We start from the raw sequence: 17,527 nt of genomic DNA, 5'->3' as shown, positions 1-17,527 counted from the left end.
ATGGAGGCAAGTGCAAGGAAGTTAAATTGCCAACAAATGAATGAATGAATTAATATATATATATATATATATATATATATATATATATATATATATATATATATATATATATATATATATATATATATATATATATATATATATATATATATATATATATAATATGTAATTTTATAGCATGAAGATAAATAAATATATGTAAGGAGATTACAAAAATAAAAACAGTAAAACAGTTCAATACAACTTTATTGTCCACTGAGGTTTAGGCAAAAGGTCTTCATTCTTAAATAATATTTTTTTTTTCATCTCTTACCTCTTCCCTTGTGATGAGTTTATATTTCAGTTGTCTAGTGCAGACGTCTAATGGACTATTTTAAGTGACTGGCTGAGAGCTGCCAGGCAATAATTACTGCCATGAGATATTCAACCCCTGATGGGAGATGTTTCCAAAATGTTCAAATTGTGATGTGCCACCCTTTGCCTTAGACCGCAAACAAAACAAACTTGATCGACCAATTTCTCTTAAATCATAACAATGTGAATGGACTTCCAGCAGCTGCTCTCTATGGAAACAGAAGTAGATGAATGACATCTTTTCAGCAGCACTCCTCAGATTGACAGTTGGCTGTGTTGACGATGTTGAAACTCGTCATTCAGTCAGTTGTCAGTCACATCATTCAGTAAATTGTCACAACACAACGCAATAGGGGAGCAGCTTTGGCTGTCATCTTCTTTCTGTCTCTCCATCTGTTTTTTTTCTTTCTGTTTTCTTTGTGTCTTCTGTTCCTCTTTTTCATCTCACTCTCTCATTCAGGTTTTGTTTTGAGTAAATAGAAATGAATCATTCTTTGCCAGCATTGCAAATGTGAAATAGTTCAAAAGGGTAAATACTGACATGTGTGTGCTTCTAAATTACAAGTTTCCCTCAACAGTCACTCCTGCTGTTTTATCCTCATCACTCACTCTCTCTCTCTCTCTCTCTCTCTCTCTCTCTCTCTCTCTCTCTCTCTCTCTCTCTCTCTCTCTCTCTCTCTCTCTCTCTCTCTCTCTCTCTCTCTCTCTCTCTCCCTCTCACAGCAGGCCAAAATCGACACGCCTCCAGTAACAGCCATTGGAGCGAAGGCAGCACCCGTCATGGCTACAAAAGCAGCCCAGCCCCCACTCACAGGCATAGGTGCGGTATACACATCTCACACACACACACACACACACACACACACACACACACACACAGACTACCACATTTTACCAGCTGCTGCCCAGTGTGTATGTGTTATGTAACCGGTGTACACTGTCTCATCTAATCTGAGATTAATCTGCAAATAATCCCACAGTGGAAAACACACAGGAGTTCCACAGGGGTTTCACTTCATGGCAGCAAATCAGCCTGAGTGTGCCAAGTCTACCTAACCACTATGTAATGAACAGTTTAGTTAATTTGGTATTTAATAGTTTAGTTAATTTGTAGAACAGATATGCAGTCAGATAAGAAGGTTTTGAGGTATTGCTTTTTTACTGCAGAACACAGTTCATATCCACTACAGTACCAAAATACAGGGCTGATGTAGTCTGCATTACACATGCTAATGAATTGAACCAGGACCTAAGATGTTTCTAGAACTGAAACTATTTGTATTGACAGATAATTACAAGGCAACAATTTAGACAGTTAATTGCTTGAATAATCTTAAATCAAAAATGCAAACAAAATCCCTAATCTGATCTACTCAAATATGAATATTTTCTGGAATCTTTAATTTTCTGTGATCGTAAACAGGATATTTTGCGGTTTTGAGTTGTTGGACAAAACAAGCTGTTTTAATGTGCCAATGTGGACTTGAGGATTGATTTTAATGCCTCACCATATTATTATCATTATTGCCAGTCGCATACTGTTATCAGAGGTTTATCTGAATGGGCAAAATGAAAAAATAATGTGCTAAATGAAATACCAGATGAAGGTCGTTGCAACATAGCCATAATAATAATAACTGACCATAAGTGCTGATGGGAGGAGGATGCACAGATGGACTTGTACTTACTTGAATGTGTAGTCAGTCTGGAAGCCTTTCAGTTAATTGTTAGGGGAGGTTTGTTGGTGGGAATCAGTCTGAGCCTTTTTTAAAGTTACTAAGTCAGTAGGGAGGAGGTCTCATTTAGGAATGAAGGCTACAGCAGCATATGTACATAGAGTATCTAGAAATTAAACACAGGAAGCCCACAAAGGCCTTTACAATGGAGACCTAATGAGTGAAAAGAGGAAAGAGCTGCAGGTGAGGACAGGACAAATTACACAGAAGCAACCGAGGAACATCTGGTTGTTTAATTTAAGCAGTGAACAAACATAAAAAAATATTCAACTCACTGATTATACTTCTCATACTGTTTCATTTCTAAGTGATTTCTGGAAAGTGAAATAAAAAGCTACAGCACTTGAAACCAAATATGCCATCTTATGTGTACCAGTACTGTTGGATACCAGCTAATATTATTAATACCCCTGACCCCCACTCTCTTTTCCTCCCTGTTCATCTTTCTCAATGCTCTACTCTGTCTTCCTCTCTTTCTGTTTTTCTGTACAGGCTCCAAGGCAGCTCCTAGGCCAGGAGGGATTGGCAGTGCCGCAGCAGGTCAGCCGGGCATGGAGGGAGACGGCATGTTCTCCAAGATCCTGCCAGGAGGAGCCGCTGAGCAGGCCGGAAAACTAGGAGAAGGTGCAATAAACAAATCACTTAGTAACAGCAGACTCTAAACACGTGATTTGGCCATGGCATAATGAAAGCCATGTTGAAAATGTAGTAGTTAGATATTAAGTATACAAAATATTGTAGAAATATGATGGCGAAATGATATATTTGCTCATAGTGGATGCAACACATACTGTACAATATTACAGCTGCTATGAGGTTTAGCCATACAAGTTCATTCAAAGCTTCATTTTCTTGTCTCATCCCTTAATCAACATTGATTTAACTCCTTTATCTTGTCTACTTTCCTCCAGCTATCTCTGGTTTTGGCAAGAAGTTCACCTCTTTATTCTAAAGTGCTAAGATTAAGGTATTTATTTAGTTTCTTTCCTTTCTCTTGCATGCAGTGTTTAAACTGTGTCTATAGTAGAACGTTTTTAAACTTTCAAGAATATGCAGTTGGTTTATTTTGGTGCATCTGATGTCAGCAAAATCAGTGAATTTTTTGCTGCCTGTTTTTATTTTGGAAACTGAAGTTAACTGCTGTAAGAGTCTGTTACCGCTTAAAAAATGCTGATTCGTGCTCAGCATTAGCAGATTATGCACAAAGTTAGATAAAAGGAAACCTGAAGATCATTAATAGAAGAATCAGTAGCTACTCATAACAGAATAAGAAACTGGGAAGTTATTTTTACTGTGGCTTTTTTAGTCTTTCTTTGAGTACTTTGTAATTTAGCTCAGTTTAAGTTATGCAAAGGGAGGCCATTGATCTCCTAAATAAAAGACATAATACAGCTTATAATAAAATGTAGCCTACAGCACGGCCATTAATATGAAAAGGCAAAAATGGAGTAAACTTTTCCTGCTTTTCAGAAGCTACAAGGTGTAATCATAAGACAGGTCAATGCTTCATTTATAAAGACCTGGACATTTCTTCTTTTCTTCAGTGAACAAATGCATCTCAAACATTACACATAAAAATAAACCTCTGAGATGCTGCTGCTACAAAGTCTACTGGGATGTTGACAGACAGCTACAGAGTGTTGTGTGTTGACTCTTGGAGGCAGCAGAGAGCAGGCAGTTTAAAGTGGTTTACTCAGAGCAGGCAGTGTGTGTTTACTTCTGTCTGTGTTTCTTATTTTTTGCTCCTCTGGCTGCTCGGTATGTGAAGGTTGAAACCCTAACAGTGACAATGACAACTTATTCCTACTATGACATACATTCTGCATCACTGTGTGTTGTTTAAACAGTGGGTCCATCACAGATGAACACAGTGACTTGATATACACAAGGGTACATATAATGATGTACATACCACCACCAGAGAGACTGTGGACTTGGACTTGACTGCTATGAGATTTGATTTACTTGAGTCTGGACTTCCTAAAGTCACGTGACTTGAAAGCAAAAGCAATTCTCAACTTTTGACATTTTTAAATCCCAAATCAATGAAAAATGAACATAGCATTGATGCAATACTGGTTTAACTTCACCCCATACCACTACTCAAACTAAAACATGGTTATTTTGACTCAGTGTTAGCGTATCAAGCTCAGGTTTTAGCTTAAAGCTGCCACAAATGTATTGTTACTTGTTACGATATGCATATGACATTCAAAACTATTAAAGTTATTATTACATAAGCTATTAACAATCAATAACTAACGGTGACATTCACGTTTTAAAAGAGGAGAGTAGATTATAACAAGCTTTACTTTAAAAGCTTACAATACAAAGGACAACACTAATACTGGATCAAAACAAAGTGGCTTCCTGGGTAACATTAATCCACTGTGGTATTGGTGTCAATTTGAACTAAACTGGGCAACTGCTGGATTACTGGACATTTAGCTTAATCAATGAATAGTCTTAGATACATGATGATGCAGGGGGAAAAAAAGAATAAAGCAGCATGATTATGCCCCTCATACCTGAATATGAATGTAACTCTGAGGAGATTCAGCTGCTTTATTCGTTTTTGCAGTCATGTTAACACCAACTATATTTAGTATCTTATTTGTTGCTTTCCCAAATTTCAAATAAAACCCTTCTTGGATTATAATATGTTCTTTCATTTATTACAGTAACCTGGAGGCTGTGGCTTTGATTCAGGAAATACAGAATTGAATTATCTTCTGATGTTTTACTGCTGTGTTTTAATATAAAATGTGTCTTTTGGTGCTAATGATGAAACAAGATAGTGTGTCAAAAGCTGTTTAAATGAAATCAAACTGACAGAATGTACCCATGCATTTTCAGGACTATATAAAATCACAGAGCCACGAGGCCTCGTACCAGAAAAACCTGTGAAGTTCCCCCTGCTTTTGTTTTACTGAAAGAGAGAGAGGAAGGAGAGAGAGGGGACGGAGGGGGGCAGAGAGGAGAGCTGAGCATACTGGTGAGTACTTAATGCTGCAGAGAGATAAATATTGCAGCGTTAGTCATGTTAAGGGTTAAAAATGCAGCGTATTGACAGTATAACATTATGTGGGTTTAATTACCTTGAACAATGGACTTACACTGACATGAGGAGTCCGTGCTTGTTTCAGGCACTTGTGTATTATTACGCTTCAAGTCAAACATGTCAGCGCTTTCAGAAAAAAGTTTCCCAGTCATAATTACAACTCAGATCTCACAGTGAACGCTAATTACACAAACAGTTGTCAAGGTATCAGAAGGTGAATGTTTCTATTAGGAAAAACATGCAGTCTAAAATGCTGCTGCTCCCTCTTTCAGCCAACGAGGACTGTAATCCTAGGGATACTTCATGTCTCAGGCCTGAGCACACTGGCAGAGAGAACACGCGGCGCTCTCTGGCAGCCAGACAGTAAGTGACCTCTTACTTTGCCTAATTGATCCCATTGAGATCTTTCTAGCTTGTGGAAAATCACACAACATACTTTTGCTGTCTAGATTCTGTTCTACAAGGTTAAAATCTAAACACTGAGTGTATAATTTGTGTTCACCTGTCATTATAATACACATTTATAAAGCATGTACTGTTACAGCGTCTTCCTCGATGCTACCACTAGGAGGCACCAAAGTCAGAAATATTCAAAGACTTGCAGGATAGGACAAAGACAACTCTCAGAAAACAAATCTTCTTTTTTCTGGATATGTATTTGTACATCTGTAATTCTCCATCTCCACATCTCCGTTTTTGTCATGTGGGGACAAGCTGCCTGTTTTGCTTGTCACTGCAGTGCAGCCTGAAGCCAGTTTTGTTGCGTCTTCTGTGTTGTTGCAGCTGTTGTATTGTGGCTTGCTCCACATCAGTAGCATATGGGCCGTGTGTGTTTTTTCAAAGCCTGCAGTCAGCTCAGCCAGAAACAAATCAGCAGTCAGTCTTATTCCAACAGCGTGGCAGCGAATTATCAAGCGCTGCCTGATTTGAACCTATCAGAGTAAATTGATAATGAAAACATCAAACTCCAAATAGGATCAGAATTCAGCTCATTTTGGTTTTTTGATGAAACAAAGAAGAAAGTAGCACAGAAATTAATTTAAACTAGTACCAGTGTTTGCCTTTTATCCTCATTTGCTGCGAGACTAATCAACTGAGACGTCTCTTACTCACTAAACTGATTTGTTTCCGTTGTTCTGTCTGTGTTTTCCATCCACTTCGGGGCTTTTTAAAGTTAAAGAAATAATCATGTTATATTTTTGGGCTCATTCATCTACACTTTGATAACAACATCACAGAAGTCACAATTGTGTCTGAGGTGTGACGAACACCTAAAGATCTCAAGGCTGAAATATAAACCAGTGAGAGAAACAATGCACCGATGTGCTTCAAAGCTAAATGATTTCCTGTTTCCTAAACATAACTATAAAAAGGTAATCATGCTTTAGTTGCCAGGAGTGGATATCTTGGCAAAATGACAGTGAACAATGATTAATTCACGTTAGCCAAAGCAGAGCATCAATGCAAATTAATTTAATGTTTAAAAGATGGGTTTGAACAATGACGTAAGCTAATTTCATGGCATGTGACACTAATAAAGGGTGCAGATGTGTGTTTTGTGACTTGGAAGTGTAAAAATAGGAGCAGCTATGTTAGGAAAATCGTGTCTTTTTTCATGCATTGGAAGTGCTGCCTATTTGCCTAGGTGCAGTGGGTTTTTAAGCTTTTAATGCACGGTGAGGTGGTGAAGAGACATTGGTGAGGCTATTGTGTTTCACAGTGTTGCATATGTGCCATAAAAGATAATGTACTGAGCCTGGACTGTTTCTGCATGCTGTGCAGCCACGCGCTCACTAACTGCCTCCTGTGACTGCTGCAGAGATCTCTCTCTCTCTCTCTCTCTCTCTCTCTCTCTCTCTCTCTCTCTCTCTCTCTCTCTCTCTCTCTCTCTCTCTCTCTCTCTCTCTCCTCTCTCTCTCTCTCTCTCTCTCTCTCCTTCTGCTGTCAAACATCACTGCTCCTCTAACTTCCTTTTTGTCTCTCTCTCTCTCACTTTCATGTTGTCTTTCCTCGCTCTCCTCTCCCTGTCAAGCATCTCTCTTCTCTCTTTCTCTCACTGCATGTCTTTTTCCTTTATTATAACAATCTCTTTTTGTTATGTGTCTCTGCCATTAGTACTTTCTCTTTCATGCCACCTAACCCCCAAGGAGAAAAATGTCTCTCAACTCCAGTTTATCTCTTTCTTGCTTGTCATGTCCCTCATTGCTCTCTCTTGTTTACTCCCTTTTAGACTATATGGCCAAATTAGGTCATTACAGCCTTGTGCAATTGTGATTGATTGTTCAATGTCATATTTAAAGCTTGCAGGCATTATTTTGCTGCTAATGTCGCCCACTCCTCTGGGAGGTTTTAAACGAAATTTTGAAGCCTGGCTGCAGGAATTTTTCTCCCGTTCAGCCTCAAGAGCATTAGTGAAGTCGGCCACTGGGCGATAAGGTTCTGCTCTCAGTGAGTGCTCCAATTCACCCCTAAAATGTTGGCTTGGGTTGAGGTCAGGGTATTTAAGCAGAGGGCCAAATGGTTACTGGTGTCTATATTCTTCTGCCATATAGTGGTTTGTTTTGTATTGTTTTGTTTAGTTTTTTGCTCCCTGAACCCATTTCTCTCTCTCTCCTCTCTATGTCCAGTGTGAGTCAGCTTGTGTGTGCATGTGTTTGTGTGTATGTGTGTGCATGTGTCTATTCATATATTCATACATCTTTGTGTGTGTGTCTTTGTGCCTGTGTGATGTGTACCAGCCCTTTGGGGGGCCCGTGTTCACTGGAACAGATTAAGCCTGGTGCTGAGCAACATATAAATACACAGCATGTTTGGAGCAGTTAATCTGGGTCAGGCACAGTGGGAAATAAAACCAGAAGGCAGTGATTTTTTGGATTGGAATATATCCATTTTGGGGATATATGCAATTATAGACTCCCAAAGTAACAAGTCTGATTTGTCAAAGAAATAAATGAAAGAAAGAATCATAATCATAAACAAATATTTATTACACACACACACACAAATCTCATATATGCAATAATTCCATATACAGTACCAGAATGACAAAAAAGGTCTTTTTAGGGTGTGTTAGGGTGTTTATGATGTGTGCTAGCAGGCAATTAAAACTACTTAAAAGGGTAGTTTGGATTTATTTAAGTGGGGTTGTAAATGGGAGTTATCCATACTCAGTGTATTACCTGCACTAGATTTGGGTTGGTATGCACCCAGTTTGGAGAAGCAGACAGCAGTACTGCCACGTTAGCTAAGCAATGTACTGCTGAGGACGGGCCCAGCAGCAAAATGTATTTTAGCCACCAAAATAATGTTCACTCCTTTAACTTGCCACAGCAGCACTTTCTGATCCACACGACTCATCTGTTTGACGGAGAGGTAAAGCAGTGAAAACATTCTAAATATAGTGTACACTTAGTGGGGCCTTTTTCAGGTGGCTAAAATACATTTTGCTGCTGCGTTGACAGCACCATAATACTTAGCTTCCATGCCAGTGTTCCTGTCTACTTCTCTAGACTTGGGTAAAATAAAACTGCCTTTATCAGGGTCAAGACACTGCAAACTAACTACACCTGTTAGAAACTAACTGTTTGGTTTCACAGTGTAGGTGAAACAAGGCTTACAGTATGGTTTCTTCAATATATGAGAGTATTCATAATGCTCTTTTATTACTATTTCTTCAATAATGGCTTTAGGAAGCTGAATTATGGTTAAACAAACATTTGGGGGAAACTTTATTGTTAAATGAAAAACAAATGGAAACGTGAGACAGGACATGAAGCCATAACATCAATGTGGACTTACACATCTGACATCATACAAACCTCAACAAACGTACTTTTCTCTGCACTATACAAATGTTACTGAATCAGAGCCTAAATTGCTAGTGCACACTATTTTCATACAAATGAAATTAGTTGGACACAGGGTTTAAAAACAGTATTTCTCAAAGACACTGGAGGGCATAGTGGCTGCAGATGGAGCTCGTTGGAGAACACAGGTGTTTTTCATCAGGTCTAATTATTGAAATAGCTATATATACAGTGAAGTGCTCACTTGCTCTGTTTGCCTAAAGAAGGGAGCAGATCTATGACCCCAGATACTGCACAGGTCCCAGTTTGCAAACTAGTCTACAAAAACATTGTTATTGAACAAATACTAAGAAGTTTGCATAATAAAGGTCCTCTACCTCAGAGCTGTGAAGAAAATTGAAGTGCCAGATCATACACATATCATATCACTCCTGTGTTATTTCAGGCAGCAATGTAACATGCATCCTTCCCATTATGTCAACATGTGCTGTGTCAGCACAGGCTGACAGACAGTGTGTCTGGGGATGTTATCGCTAATGTCGATCAGCTGCTTGTACATCTGGTTTCTGCTGCAAATGCTAACTAAAAAGAATGTGAACAATATTTTAAAGGGTGGTGTAACCATTTAATTTTTTGATTAATTTTGTTTGCTGTTAAACAGGCACCATGATTTTCAGCTTTAATATCTAATTAATCATGAAAGGAGAAATTAATCCTATAAAAGACAGTAGTCAATTGGGTTATTGTATTTACAGCTATAATAGTAGATAAATGTGAGGGTAGAATCTTCCTCTCATGAATAAATGAAAAACCTGACCAGGCGCTGATATGCAAAGATGCATGACTAAACAAAGATACTAGCTGTGGGCTTTCTAAACACAAATCTGAGACACTAACAATTTTATACAATAACAACATTTTTTAGTTTGACAAAGATCTTTCTCATGTCAACCTTCAGAACTGACTTTTAAATTCTGAGAACATAGGCATTGTTCAGCAACAACACTTTGATGTGAGAATACTGTGGATGCAATGGTGAATATGTAACCCTTTAGAAAACGAATATTACAGAATACTGGCACAAAATTAGTTAAAACAATTAAATGCAAATACAGCACATAACTGAATTAAAAAACATTGTTTTGCCAAAATCTGATCAGATCTGAAGTCCATTTGCCTTTGACTTATTGATGACAACTATCTTATGAGCTGGATAACAGAGCACTTCCAATCTACTGTACATTTTATGTCTTGTGCTTATACACCATCTAGTGGCCAACTTCATTTTTACATCACAATTCAATTCTATACTCCCATCAACCTTCATGTTAGTAAAGATGCTCCCTTTGTATCTTTGCTATTCGAAAAAAGGTGCAAGCAACTTTAAAACAAGACAACCTTAACAAAAAGAGGACAGAATCAAATCCTTGATCTTGCCTATTGTGTCATCTACCCTTGCCTTTTCTATTCTATACTATTTGATTCTATGCTCTGTATTGACATTGATTTTAATGAGTACAGGCCCAATATACTATCAATTTTAATCTGTTTGCACATGCAGAAAGTGGATATATTCTTTTATATCCATTGCTCTTTCATATTGGAAGGACAGGTGTGGCTTTGTGCTAACCAAAGTTTTGTGTTCATATGAGAATTAAAGAGTCTTACTACTGATTGTGTGAACAGGGTGAACAATTTGAGGTCACCATTTTGGTGGATTGATGACTGAATATACTTTCCAAGCAAAGCCTTTTTCTTTGATTCTGTGATCAGCAGAATTCTTATTTTCATAAAACAACATATTAAACACACAGACACTGTTTCAATTAGATTGCATTCAGTATTTTTGACTACATTACATGATCTCTTTCCACAGATCATTGCAAGCCAACATCTATCTTCAGGAGGACTACCTTCGTCATCCAGCATCCCCAGCCAAAGAACGAGACTCCACCCTGACCCCAACATCCTTGGAGCCCTAAATCCATCCTTTAGCAGTTACACACATCTCTATTTCTTTGTTACAAAAGAGCAACTGGCAGCCAAATATTCAAAGGAATAAGATTAAGGATTTGCCACTCCTTCATGCCAGTAGAGCTCTCTTGTACATCCCTGGAGATCTGTACAAGTGGAACCATGTACCACCTTAGTGGATTTAACTGCAGCTTCAATGGAAAGAAACAAAGGGGTGATGCAGTTCTACGCCTGTATGCCGATGACTCCGCCATTTATATAAGAGCTGCTTTTTCCTGCTAAGAGCATACAGGAAATGGTAGCTTCACCACAGGCTTGGTGGCATGCTGGAATCCTCAGTTTTGCAGTCCTGTGCTCAAACTAGCAACAAATTAGCCTCTCTTCTCCTTTCTGTCTCTCTTCACAGGAAAAAAAGAGTAGGGAAAATGGAATAAAATTAGCTGAAGTCATGCAGGTTTTTCTGGTACTAAAGACCTCTTGTTTTATCACCTGTCAATAAGGAAATCGAGTAATGGAAATGTCACATTGAATGAATAAGACAATGACAACGACGTAGCCATCGCACAGAGATCAAGTGTGTCGGCCTTCGTCTCTTTCCACGGTTTCCTCTGTTTCTATCTACATTCCAGATTGGAACTGCTAAAACCTTTGCTCCTCCTCTTCCTCACTTCTCTGCATTTCTTGAATGCTGATTCTTCTTTCTTTCTAACCCCCGCCCAACAATCCTCAATTTGCCATGTCTTTAAAGAAATGTATAGCGGATTAAAAAAAAAAAAAGTAGGAATTTGGAATGCATGGAACTTTATATCCAAGACCTTACACTGTTCATCGTTACTTAACAGAGGCCATAAAGACACTGGGAAACAGATCTTAAATAGACGACGTAAACAGTAACAAGGAAGAGAGATTTATGAAGGAACACAGAGGAATAAGAGGAGTCTTTTGTGTTTTCGGTGGTATTCGGAGTAAAGCCGTATGTGGTCGGGTTGTTTTTCAGCCATTACAAAGCCATTAAGACAACATTTACCTGCAGTGCTTGTGGTGATGGGGTTTTTTCCAACTGCTCCACATTTGGCTCTCAGATATATCTCATGTTATAGGTTATAATTTCTTGTGTTCTTGTATTTTTTTATAATTTAGTTTTATTTTCCTGTTTTTTACGTTGCAGGTTACCAATATCGCCTTAACCATTTTTAAATGTTTTATTTTTAAGTAAAGGTATTTTTTATTACATCCCCCACAAACACATTTTTTTTGGTCACTCCCTTTTTTAAGTAGTAATATCAGCTGGAACACTGGCCACAGTGAGATTGATTTATATTTTTTAAATTTGGTTTTGATAATTGTTGATATTATTTTTCATTATTTTATGTTTTGTAATGTTTTGTTACCTTCATCATGCCTCTTGTCAATTTTCAGACTTATTTATTATCAATAATTATAAAAGCAATAGAGTAAGAGGTAAGGAAGCAAAGAGCACAATCTTGTGTCATTTCAGTAGTTGGTGGAACAGAAACGTGTTGCCTCCGTCTGTCTAACTTACCACTGATGTACCGCTCAAGTCTGACTTAAACATACCACCAAACCTACTACATTGTACTACTGCTGTACTAATACATCAGAGAGCAGGAGCTGTAAACAACTGGTACCGCCCAGATCTTCTCCTCCAACCAATAGTGAGACATTGGTATTGTCAATCAGCTGCTTGTATTATCCAGCTGGAGTCTGATCTGAAAGCACTGCAGGGCAGCAGAGAGGCACTGAAAAGCAGACCAGTCACACATTGCGGCAGAACTGGACTTGACGTCGTCACCTGCGGGGGTTTGGGTTTCCATGTGATTCTTTGGACCCTCCAAGATGGACGTTTATTTGGAGTCTGCAAAAAGCTCAGATGAGCTCCGTACACATTAGTGTGTATCAGCATGTGTCTTCACTCTGTCAAATGTGCACAGCGCATGTGAAAGCACACATGAAAATGGTGTCAAAAAGAAAAAAAAATCAACACTCCTGTGACTGAGGAACCAAAAATAACACACTTGGTTGTGTCACAAAGTCACTCGCCTTTTTTTTAACTTTTCATTTTCTATTGTGGTGGCGTCCAGACCTGTAACCCAACCCCTGAACCTCTCTCTCAGACTGTCAGTTGTCATGGAAACTTCTCAGGTCAGTGTTCTCCTGCTGTTGCTCCTGCAGTGCATTGTGGGATCTGCGGTTCGGTACTCAAAACATACTGTCGGGCCAAACAATTGAGAGGCCTTCAGCAAAACCAACGAACCAACCAACTTCTGCTGTATATTGTCTGTGTGAACGCTCGCTGGGAACCTTCGCATGCTGCCCGGCGCAGAAAAACCTCAAAGTCACCTCTATATTGTTCTGTTCCTAATGTTTGTATGTATGTGTGTGGGGGTTCTGTATGCGTGTATTTAACGGCCATCATCCAATGTGGAAAAGAAAAGAAAACAAGACAAACACGAGTTCAACCACAGCAAATATGGTGGGCAGAAGAGGCGACCTCTCATCTCCAGGTGTTCTATGCAATGAATCATATTTGGAAAAACAAAAAACATGAGGAAAGAAACAGGATGTGAATTACACAAATGGGGAAAAAAAGTCACACACTCATTGTTTATCACACCTCAGTTGTTCTTATATCAAGAATGCTTTATTTTGGCATTCCTCATAAATTAAAATAAGGAGATTCTGTGAATTTGTGTGTAATATACAGTAGGTCACCTGTAAGTTAGGAAATAATAACAAGGGTCTTTATATTACTTGTGTTCAGGGTCCCCTCTCTTCCCTAACTGGGAGTCTCTGCGACCAAAGGCTCTCTCTAAAGGTGCGTTCATGACAGCTGGGAAATAACAGGTTCATGTCTTCAGTGCTGGAAGGGTGAATGAGGAAACGGTGAGACGATAGTGTTGCACGTGTTGCAAAGTCAGCTAGCAGGAACAGTGATAGATCCCTGTTGTCATGAACACACCTGAGCAGCTGACAGCCATCTTGGTTTAAGCAGAGGTTAACTTGATATACAGAAATGTCCAGATATTTATAAAGAAAGATATACATATATAACTATAACTATAGAATTTATATAAAAAAATGATTTTAGTATATTCCCTAATGTGGTTTGTGTCTGCTCAGGGGTGAAGAAGAAAAGCTCCTCTTTTCTTTTCTTTCTTTTATTTTTGGCTAATCACAGCCCCAAATTCATAGATCGGGTACCTGAATGTGCAATTGTTGTTGTTTTACAGACACAAAGAAGTATTTAAAAAATATGTTTATGTAAAACCATTTCAAATTCAAATATACACATATAATAGATAATATATAATGTATAAATTATATTTGATTAAAACACTGCTGTAGGTTGCTAGGGAAGCACTATTCAAGGCATTCCTAAATTGATTTAACTGGTGTGGGAGTGACTGTGTGTGTGTGTGTGTGTGTGTGTGTGTGTGTGTGTGTGTGTGTGTGTGTGTGTGTGTTTGTGAAGGTGCACTGCCACGCCACTATTAAGAGATAAGATTTATATGCTAAATACACTGTGGAACATAGATTTCTGTACTTAAGAGAGGGGATAAGATATTTTTTTTAAGTTGCTGGTTTGGTAACAGCACGCTACAGCACTGCAATTATAAAGAAGCTATTTGCAAAGATACAGATATGAACACAAACTCCTGACTCCTTTGCAACTTCTATAACATATTTAAACAAGGCCTAACAAGAAACAGTGTAAAAGATGTTAGTATTTATTTTTTTGTGAAACATTTATGAAATGATTTATCTATTTAAGAATTTATTTTTTATCATACTCAGAGGGGATAGAAATCTTGCTGGGGTTTAAAAAAGAAAGGAGATTAAGGTTTGAAAATCTATAGTCATATAATGGAGTGAGAAATTATGTTTATACAGATGTCATCTATTATTGGATTTATTCACAGCCACAATAATCAGATTGTCTGGAATCTGAATATCTGAAAAAAACTATATAAAGAATATGTTTTTGAGTCTGCCTAAACATAAAAATCTGCCATCCAGTTTTATTTTAATTCTAGTAACTCAGACAAAATATAGAGTTCTGTTTCTTGTTTAACACAAGAAATACCAATGTGCCAATCAATCCATTTTAAGTTTTAGAAGATAAATGTCTCAACTTTTTAAAAAGTGTGATTTTCCCTCGGCCTGCTTTACATACGAGATAATTGGTCGTAACTTCTAATGCTTGTTAGAATAAACCTCTTTCACGTTTTAGCCTCTAGAGTGAAATTAAGAGTCTGATTGTTCTGGTTCTGTTTGGATCTGGTCGTTCTCCTTCAGTCTGTTAAGTTGCACATCAGTGTGCACGTGGCCCAACCAGACAGCACCGAGTCTGGAGAGATCACTTCACTCATACACTGCCACCAGATCAGTGATTTCACCACAAAAGCTTCAATTAGACCACAAGTGTCACCAATAGAACAAACAATATGAGAGAGAGTTTAAAAGTGACCCAAATTAATACCAACTTCCTCTATTGTATGTCGTATGTTTTTTGGAAGTTTTTAAAAAAATAAAATGTTCAATAAAATGTTCCTCAATCACTTTTTGCCTCAGGAAAGTACACACTAAATGCAGCATCGCTATGGAGATGTTTAAAAGACAATAGAAAATAATGGATAGATTTATGCAGGTGCAATAAAGGAGATTTTCAACACTTCACGTCACAGATATGATCTTCCCCATGGCTGCTGTTAACCAGAGCAAATGTGTAATATTTGAATTACACAGCCATAAAGTAAATAAGATCTGTGTTATATTGTGTTCAAAATGTCACTTGTTTTTTTGCTCCTGTGTGAACGCAGCCACTGAAGGTGACTTAAATATGCATAGCAGCAAGGGCTTTTATACTACAATACTGGTCACTGAAGAAAGCCATCCTGTTACTGCCCTCCAGCCAGCCGTGGTCTCTGTCTATACTCTGTAGGTGTGTTTATCCAGGAACAGAACGGACTTCAGTTGAGACCACAGCAATCACCAGTGGGCTAAATCACCAGTCCACAGCCTAGTTTTTCAGAGGTGTTTGAAGCACAAATGTAGACAATAAATAAACTAATCAAACTTGGTGTTATATGTATTCCAAATTAAGATTGCTAATCACAATTTGAAATTCTTCAGAAACGTTTTCCCCAAAACTTCCATATGTGAAAAATCTGCAAATATAAAACTATGAGGTTTTGAAATTAGAACTTACTTTGCATCAGTTTGCATCAGAAATGTGTTTTGGAACAAAACTCTTGTGTTTTAGTTTGCAATAGAACACAAAGGGTCAGATTTACAGACATGAAGCCAGATCTAGAAAAATCTCAGCGGCTCCGACATCAAGAGTCTCAGCAATAAGGCTGCATTTATGCACAGTCAGATAATCAGATTTTTGACCCTTTGTGGCACTGATCTGGTATCAGAATCAGGTTTTTGACTTGTTTGTGCAAACGTTTCTCATACCTGTGCAGACGTTTTGTCTTTGAATGATCCTTTTTCTTTTCTGATTGTACAGCCACGAAAAGGAAAAACTGAAACAAAGAGTTAAAAACACAATTCCTTTGATCCGACTGTATTTAAATGCAGCTTGGAATGCTTTTGGGAAATCTGGGCTGTGTGTGTGTGTGTTCCTAACCAAAAAGGTAGCATACAGTGCTTGTACAGTACGTAGTGTAGAAACTGTCACCACTGCTCTTGCTGTCGGTCGCGCAGACAGTCAACATAGAAAGAAGAAAGGTTTTGAAATTCACAAAATATAAATATATATATAGATATATATAAGTATATAAAAAGTAAATGTGTCATTGGTGAGAGGTTGTAAAAAGAGAGAGAATGCAGAAACAAACAAAACCATAAAAGAAAAGCTATGAAGTTCATCATCAGGGAGCGTTTATTCATCTTTCACCTGTAATGAATCATCAGAGTAAAATTACAAGTGCATGACCTGGACACCCCTCCCCCATCGACCCCACCCATCCCTTGACCTTTTTGAACCTCTTTGACCTCCCACCTCACGGGCTGCCATCCTTTTTCCAGTGTAAATACCAGATGAGAAACAACCAGAGTCCGCTTTGAACAAACAAACAACAACAACAACATGTAATTTGCCATGAAGGACATGTTCTGTACAACATGTAAATCTCCAAAATGCTAACATACCACAACACAAACACACAGACACACACACACACATATGCACGCGGGTACGAGAGAGGCCTGTGCACACCACACGGCGTCGCGAGCTGGAGCGTATGCAAGCCTGAACCTCCCTGCCCGAAACTTGTGCTTTTTGTGTATTAAACTGACAAAAACTACATAACAAACCAGAGAAGTTGTTGATTTGAATAATAAATTACAAAAATTGCATTGTGTACGTATGTGGCTGGCTCGTGCAGACTGTTAAAAAAATAATAAAAAAGTTGTATTCGGATATAAAAAAAAAATAAAAAAAACATTGGTCTGTGTAGAGTTTCTATACATGTTGTGTTTGTAAAACGAGATGACATCAAAAACAAAAAAAAGGGAAATTTTCTGGCTTCCATGTAATTTTTTGAGGGTGGACAGACTGATGAGAGAGA

The 17,527-nt window shown here is 38.1% G+C and overlaps 1 protein-coding gene across 1 annotated transcript in view; it reads left to right on the top strand.

The window, feature by feature from the left end:
* Window positions 1-3,042, top strand: part of bsna (bassoon presynaptic cytomatrix protein a) — a 104,314-nt gene extending 101,272 nt beyond the window's left edge. The window contains exons 11-13 of the mRNA XM_053317689.1: window positions 1,081-1,174; window positions 2,583-2,714; window positions 3,002-3,042. Of these exons, the coding sequence (XP_053173664.1) occupies window positions 1,081-1,174; window positions 2,583-2,714; window positions 3,002-3,042 (267 nt within the window). The remainder of the gene's footprint in view (window positions 1-1,080; window positions 1,175-2,582; window positions 2,715-3,001) is intronic.
* Window positions 3,043-17,527: the final 14,485 nt, after the last annotated feature.

Source organism: Scomber japonicus, chromosome 4 (genome assembly GCF_027409825.1).
Source record: "Scomber japonicus isolate fScoJap1 chromosome 4, fScoJap1.pri, whole genome shotgun sequence".
Taxonomy (NCBI): domain Eukaryota; kingdom Metazoa; phylum Chordata; class Actinopteri; order Scombriformes; family Scombridae; genus Scomber; species Scomber japonicus.
Note: the sequence above shows the minus strand (reverse complement) of the source record. Positions and strands in the feature narration are given on the sequence as shown.